The sequence below is a fragment of the Sphaeramia orbicularis genome, chromosome 7, assembly GCF_902148855.1.
Source record: "Sphaeramia orbicularis chromosome 7, fSphaOr1.1, whole genome shotgun sequence".
Lineage (NCBI taxonomy): Eukaryota > Metazoa > Chordata > Actinopteri > Kurtiformes > Apogonidae > Sphaeramia > Sphaeramia orbicularis.
In genome coordinates, this window is record NC_043963.1 from 24,042,494 (window position 1) to 24,057,137 (window position 14,644).

The 14,644-nt window shown below is 37.2% G+C and overlaps 1 protein-coding gene across 1 annotated transcript; it reads right to left on the bottom strand.

Moving 5' to 3' along the window:
* Window positions 1-82: 82 nt before the first annotated feature.
* On the bottom strand, window positions 83-5,760 carry cd63 (CD63 molecule). The gene is made up of 8 exons (XM_030139319.1): window positions 5,624-5,760; window positions 4,767-4,852; window positions 2,292-2,480; window positions 2,051-2,125; window positions 1,866-1,964; window positions 1,568-1,711; window positions 816-899; window positions 83-605 (listed from the first exon to the last, which is right to left on the bottom strand). The coding sequence occupies exons 2-8, from the start codon at window positions 4,830-4,832 to the stop codon at window positions 540-542; spliced, it is 723 nt and encodes a 240-aa protein (XP_029995179.1). The 5' UTR covers window positions 4,833-4,852; window positions 5,624-5,760; the 3' UTR covers window positions 83-539.
* Window positions 5,761-14,644: the final 8,884 nt, after the last annotated feature.

Sequence of the window (14,644 nt, forward strand, 5' to 3'; positions counted from 1 at the left end):
TGTGCCTTTCGCAAGGACCGGCACAACACATTTGAAATATAAGTTGCAAAGAGATGTTTTCTTTTTAAGAAAGTTTTTTTTAATTACATCTGATGTTTGCAGAACAAGATTTGAGTGTTGTGTTGTTGTGCCAATATTATATACATTACAAATGGATCTGTTTCTGAAATAAATATCCTTATGATGCATTTTGTTTGACCAGTTTGTATTTAAACACATTCTAATTATTTCTAAAGAGTTTCTTCTTATAAACAGAAAATGGGAAACCACCACAACATAAAAACTTACCATAGGAATCCAAAGTCTCTAACATACAGGGAATAAGATCCTCTCAACCAACAAGAAACTATATGACTGGCATTATAATGAACAATAATCCTAAAAATGAGTCATTAACATTTCTAAGATGGGAAGTACTGTTGACCCATTAAATTTTGTTTAACCAAGGGAGCACAAAGCCTCCAGACGAACAAGTAAATCCAAACAAAGGTTCTAGTAAGAGTGACTGGAACTGGCAAATCCTCAGGTATGAAACTGGATCACATGACTTCATAGCCACTGCGAATGCCTCTCATCAGCAGACAGGCAAACACAATGCCCATAATCTGAAAGGAAACGGATACGACAGACATTTTCATTTCATAAGTTTATCTACAACAGTAATAAATGAACGTAATGCAATTTTAGTTTCTCCAAGATGGTTTGATTAAATGAAATTCATCACCTGCATTGGTTGATTCATTTAATGAATCAGCCAATGCAGGTGAGTAATTCAGTGCAAATTCACACATTGTAACTTTATTCATGATACAAACCTGCAGGAAGGCAATTACGACAGCTGCAACAATCACCCACAGGAGGTTCTTCTTCAGTTGCTCTACCAGAACATCATGACAACCCTTCAAAAGAAAAAGAAAATACATTCAACTTGTATCCTTAAGTAAATGACACTATTTCAGATTTTGTGGCCACTGCAGAGAAGAAAAGCTTCACACACCGACAATTACACCTTACAAAAGCTGTAATGAGAAATATGTTAGCAAACAACTGCCTGTCCAGCTGACACAGAGCAACATCTCACTAGAGTTACAGTTCTGGTCACCTGATGATTCCAAATTCAATATTTACTCAAGATTTTAATCCGCCTTAGTCTATTGGTCTAAAAACATTTGTCTTTACTCTGACCTACTCAAGGGCAATTCACTTGTCTGATGCTTAGTAGCACAGTGAGACTTTTTCAGATGCGGTTGGGTCACAATTCCTGCGTCACTACATCAACTTCTTTCATTTTATTCACAGTGTTACCCATAAGTTCACTGGGCTGATATTAGGTTAGATAAGTTGGTATATGTTTATATGATAGCCTGTTTGACAATTATACAGAGCACTTAAAAAAAACAAACAAACAAATCATCAATTATCTCTATTTGGATTTTTAAACTCTTGATATCATTATCAGTGTGGAAATTACCTTAGATTAATTCATATAAATATACTAATACATAAAGTTTAATTGAAATAGGATAATGGCTTAACTTCCAAAAACATGAACCACAGAAGAGTTTACCTTCTGGTACACTTTATCAGCATCTGTCATGGCTCCCATACCACAGCCTTCAGTTACATTCTTACAGCAAGAATCAGGCACAGATTTTCCATCAGGATTGAAGTGTCTCCAGTCCAAAGAACTGTTGATGCCACAGCAGTGCAGCTGAAAGTGCAAAATGAGAAATATGTAAACCTTTATATCATGACTAGCTCAAACTGCCATGTCATGACAGTAACTAACAGGATGTAGCAGTGTTATGTAAAGGTGGTGTCAAATAAAAGCAAACAGTGAGCAACAGAGTTTACACTAAACTTACATCCTCCTGCAGTTTGTCCACAGTCTCTCTGAATTCAGCTGAGCTCGTGTTGTAATTGGTAATCATGTCAGCGAGACTATCCTGGACAACATTGTTGAGCTTGATAGGAAAGAAAAACCAAAGGCTGGATTAATCCACACCCTCTTCAATGTCATCAATTTAATGCACCATAATTCTACACTCACTTTGCCTCTGTAGATGTATCCAGCAATTGCTGCTGCGATCTCAACAAGGATGATCAGTGACAGAAGGATGGCAAACTGGAAGAAAGAAAGAAATACAACATATTTTGTCTCTAAGTGTATGTATGTTTTGTACACACAGCTTAACCATCTCTTTCCAAAGTTGGATCACAAAATTACACACAGCAAACATCAATCAACACGGTTGTTGTTTTGTGGTTTAAGATGCTACAACATGAATTACCGTGGTGACCATGCAGTAGTTCTCTTTCCAGGCGCCACAGCAGCCAAAGAAGGTGATGAAGAAAATCACCACACCGACTACAATGATGACAATGGGAGCTCCAGAGGCTGATGGGTCACGGATCGTAAAGGATTTGTGCAAGGCTATCTGAACCAGAATTCCCACGACAATCAATGCCAGGCCGCATAACTGTAGAAAAGAGAGCAGCTTTGTTTAGGAAGGAATTCATGCCTTTAGTATAAAGACCATTTCCACACTTCTCATGTAAGAAACATGTTTCCTTATCTGAGACTGCAGTGGGAACTACAAAGCTGCACTTCTTTATCACATAACACCTTACTCAAGCAAAATGACTTAGCACCAGCAGCAGATAGATGAGAGGAAATTGCAAAAGTGTTATGTTCCTGTGTGCAGATGGTCTGATGAAGAAATGCTGTCTTCATTTGTCACGGTTTTGGGTGGTGTGTCAATAGCAATTCACCAGATCTTTTTCAAACACTGAGTGGGTTGACTGTTTGACCGTGATCAGCCAGAATCAAATAACACTAATGCAAATATTACAAAGAACTGCTTCTACTTTTACCACACCTACAAAGAACAGACTGTACAACTAGCAAGAAGTCTTAATTCTGAATCTACTAATCCACAAAACATCTTTCCTACCTCAGATCATGTTATGCCTGACTAACACTCCAAAACCAATAACTTTACTACAATACAAGACAAGAAAAGCATGCGACATTTTTGACACATTTCTTTGTTGATTTTTTTCCTTCTCTTTTAAAAAAAAGTGGCTTATTACCTTCATGCTTTATTATTATTATCTAAACAATGTGCAGTACATTGGCATGTATGCCATAATGCTGCACTACTACTTCTTCATAATTTTATTATTACAAAATAAATATTTGCTTGAAAACATGGTCCACTGATGAGGGTGTGGTTACTGGGAAAAAGGATGTCATTAGTCAAGTGATCCGAGTTTACTTAATACACTTGAGTATCAGATGGGAAAATCTGGTGACACTGAGTAATTACTGAACAAAAAGTCACAGATAGTGACTTCATTATAATGACCCATACATACTACAAACAACCAAAACATGTTAAAACCTTACAGATATTCAAGTTAGGAGTCAGGTTAAGAATTGGAACCTTCTTATCACTATGAATACAGTTGGTACAAAGCAAAAACAAACATACCCCAGCAGGAAGTGGCACAACATGAGGTCATAAATTAATTTTAGGCATAATACACAGGAACAGCTTTTGGTTAGTTATTAACTCACAAAGCCCCTATTACATTTTTAACATTTATTTAAAAATATCATAAGTTGAACTGAGAAAATGAACTTGAATTTGTTATTGTAAACAAATAAACAAAGCTCCCAGTCTCTTAGAAACAAGCGTAATTCTGAAAAATTAACAGAATGTAGTATGAAAAGTGAGATGTTTCAAAAAAAGGCCTTCTCTCTCATGACACTTACAGTTAGTTATGTTATCCATGTTAAGCCCAAGCTAGAGATCTCTCTTTTTTTTTTTTTTTTGACTGCGCCAATGTAAATATTTGATCAAAGGCAAATACATGGCTAATGGTTGACGTAGGAAAACACAGAGGCATGAAGAGAGCAGACAAACAGAGCAAAGACACAAGAAAGAGTAGATGAGGACAGAATAAAGTGTTGAGCTGCTGCTGTACTTCATTTCAGACTGTGAAAAGACCTGAGAATAAATACAGCTTTGTCATTTTGTACTTCCTCCTGTCCTGTCAGACAATGAGCTTGCCCTTTTTTTTACATCCTGAACACCACTGTTCAAAGTTTTTAGTGCTGCTGTATCAATGAAGCGGGGAAAACAAAAGAAAATGTCAATCAAGATGAGTCACATGATACAGTTAACGCTACACTTAGAGATATGGTCATAAGATTCACATTCCATTATCACCACTTCACTTGATGTCATACACACAATAACAAAAATGGCAGGTCACAGCTAGGAAATGTTTACAGTTCATGTCCTGACCCGCTTTCCTCAGCCCTGTAAGACATATAACCAGAACTAAGAATTCGGGAGATGTTCATAGACTAAACGTGGGTGTCAGAGTTTGTGGAAGTGCATGTTTACTCATCAGATGATTTCACACATGATTACATACTGCACTGCAAGCTTTACGTGGGACGAAAAGACCACAATTCATGTTCAGTGTCACAGGATTGACCAAAAGGTGAAATGTCACAAAACTAGTCAGGTGGTGGAAAGAATTTAGCCCACCAAAACGATAAGATGAATTATGTTGATAACAGTAATTACACATAGCAACTAACCCTCATCATGCTTCCTGTTTTCTTCATGACTGCCTAAAACCCTTTTTGGCCAAAGCACACTTCACTTCCTTCACTAGTCAATAATATTGCATGTAGGTGGTGCCCACATTATTTCAGTAAAGAAATAAATATTTGACCTGTAGGTACTCACCCAGAAAATGAAGTTGAAAAAGAAGATCAGGAACTTGACACATTTCATCCCCCCCTCTACAGCCATGGCTAGTTTGGATCAGTTTCCTAAATAAAAAGGAAAACAACCACTTCTTTGACTTTTATAAGACTTCTGGACATTACATCAGCTGTAATATGAGCAGGAGTACACTGGAAGATCTGAGTCACCTCCAGAGGAAACTGATTTTAAAGCTATAAAAGGCTCTGAGCCGTGAAGAAGACAGCTTTGACAAAGAACATACTTTAATTTCTGTTTCTCATTGAAGCCACAAATCTTCCAGTGTTTATAATACAGTCTATGCTAAGCCACACATCCATAAACCCATAAACATTCTTATTAAATCATTAAATCTAGAACTACCTGTTACTTTGTGTTAATAGACTCACAATAATGGCATTACTGTGCAGAAAATCCATCAAACAAGGACGGATAAAGAGTTGAAAACAGTGTGGGCCTGGGCAGTTAATCGCATCCCATGGAAAGGGTTCTTTTTGGGATAAGTGAAGCTCACCCACCCCGGCGGCCCCGTACCGTTAATCAAAGCTAACAATACCCGCTTTGTCGAAGGCTAAATTACAAAACCAAACCTAAGAGCTTTACCTTATTACATTAGTTAGAGTATCATAAACTAATTACTCAAGTAAAAACAAAGACGGCGACGCAGTTTGCGCAAATGGTCGTCCATATCTGAAATCATACAACAACCTCCTGGAGTCATTTTTAGAACAAACGGTGCACAACCTTCGCTGCTTTTCAACAAACGCTTCTAAATGTCTGACTAAAACAGTTAAATACAGGAAAAAGTTTCGTCGTTCTGGTATGTTGTAAAGACCTACCTTCGTGGAGAAAGGTCTTGAAAACAATGCCGTGAAGAGAAAATAGGACCAACTGTTGAAGCCCAGACCAACTTCTACCGCCCGTAGTCCCTCCTTCTGCATCACCTCCTTCACTTGAACGCACCGACTGTAAAGTACCAGTAAACATAGAGATATGTTCAGGGTCTGCTCGGGAAACCCAAAATCTCCAAACCAAGGGTGTCAAACTCATTTTAGTTCAGGGGCCACATTCAGCTAAATTTGGTCTGAAGTGGGTCGAACCAGTAAAGTAATAACATAATAATATATAAATAATAATATGTTTAATAATGTCAACTCCCAAACTTTTTCTATGTTTAACCCTTTCATGCACAGTGGTCACTACAGTGGACAGCTTTTCTCCAGCTGTTCTCTTATATATTCATGGGTTTTGTTATTTTAGTTCCATATCAGCCGACACAGTGGACACTTATACATCATCCCATTCACTGAAATTCATAGCATTACTGTAACTTTGCTGTTCTAGATAAACCTGATCTGCACTAACATGTTTGAGTGTAAAAAAAAAAAAAAAAAGGCAATTCTTATTAGACTGAAATTAACAGTTTTGTTTTCTGTTTTGTTTGTTTTTTTTGAAACAAAAAGGTTTTTTTTGCATATTATCTCCATGCAGGTATGTTAAAATATGAGAAAATGTCAGATTAGCAGCATTAAAAGTGTTTCTATTTCATAGTTTTCCCACTGTATGTCAGTAAATACATGTTTCTTTGCTTCTAAAATCAAATGCATGGTGTCCAGCTGAGTGGACGTTTTTGGAACTCCGTGAAAAATAGGTTCATAAAAAAAAAAATAATAATAAAAAATAAAAATAAAAAATCAAATTGTTTTTTTTCCATGCCTAAAGATGAATAAAAACACTCAGGAAAAAGTTTTGATTAAGGTTCTCATAATTCATGCATGAAAGGGTTAAGAGTGAAAAAAGTAAAATTAAACAATGAATATGTTTACATCTACAAACTCTATTTTCCAACAATGTGAATAACATGAAAAAATTGAAACAATAAGTGTAATTTGAACAATATTATGCCTCAGTATATCATTTCCACATGTTCATTATAATTTACAGATCACAGCGGGTATACAAATACACAAAAACATTTAATATTAGGCAGAATATTGCAAACATTGTACTTACTTCTCTTAAAACATTTCCGGTTGTTCATATTTGTTCAGGTTATTCACATCTTTTTGTGAAATTCTACTTATTTTAGTGTAAATACATGAAAATATTTACATTTACAAAGAGAAAAAATTTGGAGTTGTCATTATTTATGTGCTACTATGATAGTATTTTACTGGTCCTGCCCACTTGAGATTGAATTGGTCTGACTGTGGAACCTGAACTAAAAGGATTGTTAATATTTTGTGTAATTTTTCCATTTCACAAATTCATCCCAAGGGCCGGACTGGACCCTTTGGCAGGCCGGATTTTGCCCCCGGGCCGCATGTTTGACACCTGTGCTCTAAACTAAATAAACCAGGGGTTCAATATGATCTTAAGTGGGCTAGTAAAATAATGGCAAAATGTATATAAATAATGTGATCTCCAAACTTTTCTCTATGTTTTAGAGTGAAAAGACTAGAATTATATTAATGTTTACATCTACAAACCATCCTTTGAGATGTGAATAATATGAATAACATGAAATTTCTTAAGAAAAATTACAGCAATTTTAACAATATTATGCCTCAGCTTATCATTAACATATGTGCAACTTACAAATCACAGTATATCTACAAAGGCCCAAAACATTTAGTAACAGACATAAAATTGCATTTATTTTTCTTAAGACAGTTCAGGTTGTTCGTATTTGTTCAGGTTATTCACAGTTTTTATGAAAGGATAGTTTGTAAATGTAAATATTTTCATGTAATTTCCGTTTTTTCACACTAAAACAAAGACAATATTTGATGGTTACTTTGATTTTTTATACTTTAAATGGGTAACATTCTGTACATGATACTTTTCTTTGAGTAATGTTTTGAATGGGGAAGTTGTGCTTTTATTGCAGTTTTAATTAAATACAGACTCTCTAATTAAGTAGTGATGAAAATGCAGGTCTACTGTGAAATGACCCAAAGTTTCAGGTCACATTTACAAAGAGAAATATTTTGTCAAGTAACATAATACAGTAAAGGATTTAACTGGTTAAAGTTTTTTGCTTCTCTGTCAAACTATTCATGTGCAGCAGGACGGCCTCTGGTAGTGTAACTTTACATTGTGGAATTATTACTGCTGTTGTTTAGATATATAATGTCTTTTATTATTGAAGGTGGAGCTATATTAAGGTAGTCTGCTTTAAAACCATCTTTCACTGTTTGTTAGGACATTTTTTTCATGTTTCATAGTACTACTATTGTAGTAGAGGTCCAATGGTTGCGTTTCTATCTTTACTCTTTTGTCATTTTATCCCTGGTTTGAATTGCAGGTTAAAATATATTTGGCTCCATTATTTGTTTTATGTTTATACAAAATTGCACAGAATAGATGTGACAAAAATATCTTAAATACACAAAGCCCATTTCTGAAACATGGAAAGAAATTACTGATACTAAATCTGATTTGGAAATAGTGACTGAAATATGACATCTTTATTTTATTCAGCTGTGGTTAAAAAAATAAATAAATTGTGGTTATCTTAAATAACTGCAATGTGTTGATTATGTAACAAGCTCGTCTACCAGTATGCCCACAGAAAACAACTGAAGCAATGCTGCACTTACATTACAGCTTCAGTAGACAGTACAAAAAGAAAACCATAATATTTCAACACACTGAAAGAGAGAGAAATCTAGACTTCAGCACCTCCTCTAGACAAATCTAACATGAACATGACAGAATATGGCCAACTGTGGGTCTTCAGAGAGGGAAGATAAAAAGAAATTAAATAAGTAAAACAAACAAAATAAAATATTTGTTAAAAAAAAAAAAAAAAAAAAAGATAATAATAATATATATATATATATATATATATATATATATATATATATATATATATATATATATATGTATATATATGTATATATATATATATATATATATATATATATATATATATTCTTTTCATTTTTTGTCTTTTTTCCAGGAGAGAATATGGATATTTAGACTTTATATCTTTACTTGGTTTATTAACATAGAACCCACTTGAAAATTTGTTCTAATGTTTTTTAAGATTTCTCATTAGCTTGGCTTGGTGTTTTGTTTCCATTTAGTATCACTATAAGCAAAAATTATCCTAGAAATAGTATCTGATGGTGCCTGCTAAAAGCAGTGTTAATGAAGTTGGCGAAATGACCTATAGAAAAAAAGTACATTTATCATGGCCAACTTTTTTGAAACTATATACAGTGACTTCTGTTTTGTATATCATTTTCCTAGGACAGAAATGAGAATTTCGCAGCAGGAGATGGTATGTATTATGTTTTTCCCTGATTTCTGACTACCATAAGCATACCTAAGCATCATCAATAGTAAAAACCTGACTTTTGACACACATAACTAATATTCTTTCATGGATTCATAGATAGATAGATAGATAGATAGATAGATAGATAGATAGATAGATAGATAGATAGATAGATAGATAGATAGATAGATAGATAGATAGATAGATAGATAGATAGATAGATAGATAGATAGATAGATAGATAGATAGATAGATAGATAGATAGATAGATAGATAGATACTTTATTGATCCTTTGCAGGAAATTGCAACCAACAATGGAATGAAGAAGTGTTAAAAACAGAATAAAGATATATAAATATATAATATGTACAATAAAAGTAATGTTAAATAATACAATGAAACAAAACACCTATAGTATGCACAGTATACAATAATTTATCGCACAGCAATATTAAAAGGTCTAATGGACCTCCTACTCCGTTCAGTCCTGGACCGAAGGGGAATCAGTCAGTGGCTGAAGGTGCTTTCCCTGAACACCTCAAGATGGTGAAGTGGGTGAAATGCATTACTCAAATAGAGTTCAGCTTCCTGAGCATTCTCACCCCAGCCACCTGCTGATCTGTGTCCAGTCCCATTCCAATGATGGAGCTCACTTTCTTAATGAGTTTGTTCAGTCTGCTTTTGTCTGAAGAGCTGCACAGAAGAGGCTTGGAGATGTTGAATGACTTTAATCTCCGTAGGAAATAAAGTCTACTTTGCCCCCTCTTGTGCAGAGTCTCCATATGACAGGACCAGTCCAACTTGTTATCCAGCTGGACTCCCAGGTACCTATAATTGGAGACAATGTCTACCTCTGTACTGTGGATGGTGACTGGCACCAGTTTGGACCTCTTCCTCCTAAAATCCAAAACAATTTCCTTGGTCTTGGAAATGTTGAGCTGAAGATGGTTGAGGTCACACCAGTCCACAAAGTCCCCTGTACTCCCCCCCCCCTCCTCTCCTCTGATGCAACCGACAACCGCTGAGTCATCAGAAAATTTCTGAAGAAAAAAAAGAAAGCACTAGGGATGAGCCAGATATAATTTTATGATGAATATGAACTAAATGTTTAGCTAAAATTATTAATAAAGCTTAATTTAGTGAAAGAATATATGCAAAAGCTTATCCCCCTCTATCCTCCTGCTTCTGTCTATCAATAACTGTCAGTGATGTTTGAAAAATTAGTCTTTATATTGAGGTTTTGCAGTAACAAACCTAATTCCTGAAACATTTCCTCTTTTGCACATTTGGTAACACCCTCTTACTGTGGTATGATGGCTTTCTTGAGCAATATTTACCAAGAATTCCACCCTGACCAAAAGGAAAACCGACAAATGTCCAAGTAAGGAGTTTGTCCTTTTCAGTCCTTCAGAGAAGCTTCATACTCATCAAACCATGTCACTTACAGTTGAAGTCATTGTATTTGAGGAACAGACCAGTCCAATTAGATCATCGGCTCATTTGTCTCCTGCCTCTGACTGACAACTGCGTAATTTCTCTCCAAACTGGACTGTTACGTTCATAAATAACTAATACGTACATGTCATCAACTGTTAAACATTTAGTAATGGTCGTATATCTGATACAAACCTTCTACATAATGGTGAGAACACTTTCTTCAAGGCTGTTTGTAATGAAAACACCTGAGCCTGAAGCTAAAAAATTGTTCAATAAGATTTTTTTGAGCTGTATTTTCAGTGCAGATTTCCAACTCATGATACATGTTTCCTCACATTTCTGAGGTTAAGGTCAAATAGAGCAGAAAAATCATTACCTCTGCCAAGGAGGTTATGTTTTTGCCAGGGTTTGTTTGTCTGTTTGTTTGTTTGTTTGTCTGTCCGTTAGTGTGCAACATAACTCAAAAAGTTAAGGACAGATTTGGATGAAATTTTCAGGGTTTGTTGGAAATGGGATAAGGAAGAAATGATTAAATTTTTGTGGTGATCGGGGGTGGGGGGGCCCACGGGGGGTGCCACTGATCAGCCTTGGCGGAGGTCTGCGCTCTCCGAGTGCTTCTAGTTTAGTATGAGCTTTACTCATGTAAAAGCATATAAAAAACAAACATCTTGGGACCCACATTTCTGAGCAGATGACAATTTGAGATAAGATTTTCATGTCACTAATGTCTGAACAATCATGAGTGTGGATGACGCTAGTGTAGCTTCAGACAATTACAACACATTTTAATAGTCAGTGTCATGGTTTAGTCAGGTGGTTATGTAGGTCCGAAGATCAGGGTGTTCTGGGTAAAACATTTATTGTAAGGCAAATTGCAGGTCAACATCATTTTAGCCTACGTTTGCACATAATTACTGTTGTAAAGTTTATCCACAATACTGTCCACAAGAGGGTGCATAAATACACAGTATAGATGATTTATAAGGGGAGGAACTGCACTTAAACTTTAAACCTGTGCCTGTGTTTTTCTTCATATAAATGTCAAAATGTCAGCTTTAAAAGGGTCACATATAGTGATGGTGATTTGTGCCTCTGCTGCCATTCCTTCGCTTTTCATGCTTTTAATTACATTTGATGGAGAGTTTCTACAACTTTTCATTGAAAATATGTCCTGGTGTAGTCATTTCTATTTGTCATCTAGTTGAGACCCACTTTACAGAACCGAACAGAGCAGAAAAATATGCTCATATTTTCCCCTTTAAATTTAGGACACAAATCTAAATATAAAGTGATTGGCCATAACAACTGTGTCCTGTTAATTCCTAAATATACAAATAAAGTGGACATCACAACTGCATAAATGTGTTTACACACTAAAAAGAAAGGCCTGCATAATGGGCTGCTTTTCTTAACATACATTTCTGAAAGCGGTTTTGATTCTAAATTATGTTTCACTTTCAATGGTTTCAAACAGCTGAATTTTAAGACCCCTTTTATTGTCAGTGCTTGTAAATCCACATCTACATTATAAAAGAAAAGTGGACTCCGTCTGTGTGTCTTGGGCATCACACAAAATGCAGAAAGAACTGACTGCTGCAGTTTGGCATACTTATGTCTTTTTGGTCAAGGAAGGGACTAGCAAAAAAAACGAGTTGATAGGACCAATATTTGGGGAGATATTAGTAACTATGGAATACAATAGCCTTATAAATGCCCAGAATCATATAACTGTCATTGAAGTGGGTTACCTAGCAACAGATAAACAATAGGGCCACGATGCCATGGTGTCAAATTCGATGTGCAGAAGCAGACATGCCAGCTGAGAGGTTATTCAACTGAAAATGCCAGTGGAATTTACAAAGAAAGTAAAGAAAGTAAAGAAATGATCTGTATCAGAGGACCTTGAACCCATGGTTCCCCACAAGTCAATGCGCTACTTTAACATATAATATTTAACAAGGTCAAATTTCTTCTTCAACTTCCCTCATCTTTCAGTTTATATTCCAGCCTACTGCATGTCTTTTTGTATGTCTGTCAAACAGAGATCCAATATCTAACTCAGCTGTTAAAATACATTTTTTTTATACCATGTATGCAGCCCATTCAGAACTAGTTCTTTCTGAGGGCTCATATTTAACTGCTCTTTTTACAAGTCAGGTTAAAAGTTGAATATTTTTTCTCTGTTTCACAGGAAAATACTGTTTCACATGTTTCACAAGGTTTAGCTTCTGCCAACTACTGATATCAGATGACAGATGTTATTCATTCCACTGTATTGAGCTCCTTGGAACCTCAGTTTTTGTCCACAACCCTGAAGCTTGGCCTCGATAATGGTTTATAGAAAGAAACAATGGAATGCCTTTACTCATAAGAGTCTTTGGCCGCTTCCATATCTCATATTTACTCACCCCGCCAATGACAAACTGCAGCCTCCTCCTCTCTGTACACAGGTACACAGTTTGGGTCCATCTGGGCAGCACCATCTAACCACATTTTTAACACAAGGCTATTGTTATTTCAGGGACCAAATTTGCTGTTGTAGCTTTTTGTTGTACTTTTAAACTATGTTGAGTTAATATTTGCTGTCATGTTAACTTGTGCTGCAAATGTTTAGTAAAGTAATTTTGTCTCAAAAGGCCACACAGTTACATGAACAAAAAAGTGATGAAGGTCGTGAAGGAGGTTACTGCAAACTGAAAGTTTATCTGCTTTATAACACCAATGGTAAAGTAATAACTTATTATTTATCATGCTTTCAATGCACAAGTCTTACAAATGATTAATAACATAGGAACATCAGCCAATGATAGTGCAGCGTCACAGAACGTCAGCCAATGAGAGAGCAGCGTCACAGAACGTCGGCCAATGAGAGCGCCGCATCACAGAGCGTCAGCCAATGAGAGCGCAGTGTCACAGAACGTCAGCCAATGAGAGTGCAGCGTCACAGAACCTCAGCCAATGAGAGAGCAGCGTCACAGAACATCAGCCAATGAGACCGCCGCGTCACAGAACGTCAGCCAATGAGAGCGCAGCGTCACAGAACGTCAGCCAAAGAGAACACAGCGTCACAGAACGTCAGCCAATGAGAACGCAGCCTCACAGAAAGTCAGCCAATGAGAGCGCAGCGTCACAGAACGTCGGCCAATGAGAGCGCCGCATCACAGAACGTCAGCCAATGAGAGCGCAGCGTCACAGAACGTCAGCCAATGAGAACACAGCCGCACAGAAAGTCAGCCAATGAGAGCGCAGCGTCACAGAGCGTCAGCCAATGAGAGCGCAGTGTCACAGAACATCAGCCAATGAGAGCGCAGCGTCACAGAGCGTCAGCCAATGAGAGAGCAGCGTCACAAACTGTCAGCCAATGAGAGAGCAGCGTCACAGAATGTCAGCCAATGAGAGAGCAGCATCACAGAATGTCAGCTAATGAGAGCGCAGCGTCACAGAACATCAGCCAATGAGAACACAGCATCACAGAACGTCAGCCAATGACAGCGCAGCTTCACAGAACGTCAGCCAATGACAATGCAGCGTCACAGAACGTCAGCCAATGACAGTGCAGTGTCACAGAACGTCAGCCAATGAGAGCGCAGCGTCACAGAACTTCAGCCAATGACAGCGCAGCATCACAGAACGTCAGCCAATGAGAACGCCGCGTCATAGAACATCAGCCAATGACAGCGCACTGTCACAGAACGTCAGCCAATGAGAGCACAGCGTCACAGAACGTCAGCCAATGAGAGAGCAGTGTCACAAAACGTCAGCCAATGAGAGAGCAGCGTCACAGAACGTCAGCCAATGAGAGCACAGCGTCACAGAACGTCAGCCAATGACGGCGCAGCATCACAGAACCTCAGCCAATGAGAGCGCAGCATCACAGAACGTCAGCCAATGACAGCGCAGCGTCACAGAACGTCAGCCAATGAGAACGCCACGTCACAAAACATCAGCCAATGAGAGCGCAGCGTCACAGAACGTCAGCCAATGAGAGAGCAGCGTCACAGAATGTCAGCCAATGAGAATGCAGCGTCACAGAACTTCAGCCAATGAGAGTGGAGCGTCACAGAACTTCAGCCAATGAGAGAGCAGCGTCACAGAACGTCAGCCAATGAGAACGCAGCATCACAGAACGTCAGCCGA

Coding starts and splice junctions, on each gene's coding strand:
- cd63 (XM_030139319.1), bottom strand. CDS start 4,832: ATGGCTGTAGAGGGGGGGATGAAATGTGTCAAGTTCCTGATCTTCTTT. Junction 2,126..2,291: donor ACTACTGCATGGTCACCACG/GTAATTCATGTT, acceptor TCTTTCTTCCAG/TTTGCCATCCTTCTGTCACT. Junction 900..1,567: donor CTGATAAAGTGTACCAGAAG/GTAAACTCTTCT, acceptor TTTCTTTTGAAG/GGTTGTCATGATGTTCTGGT.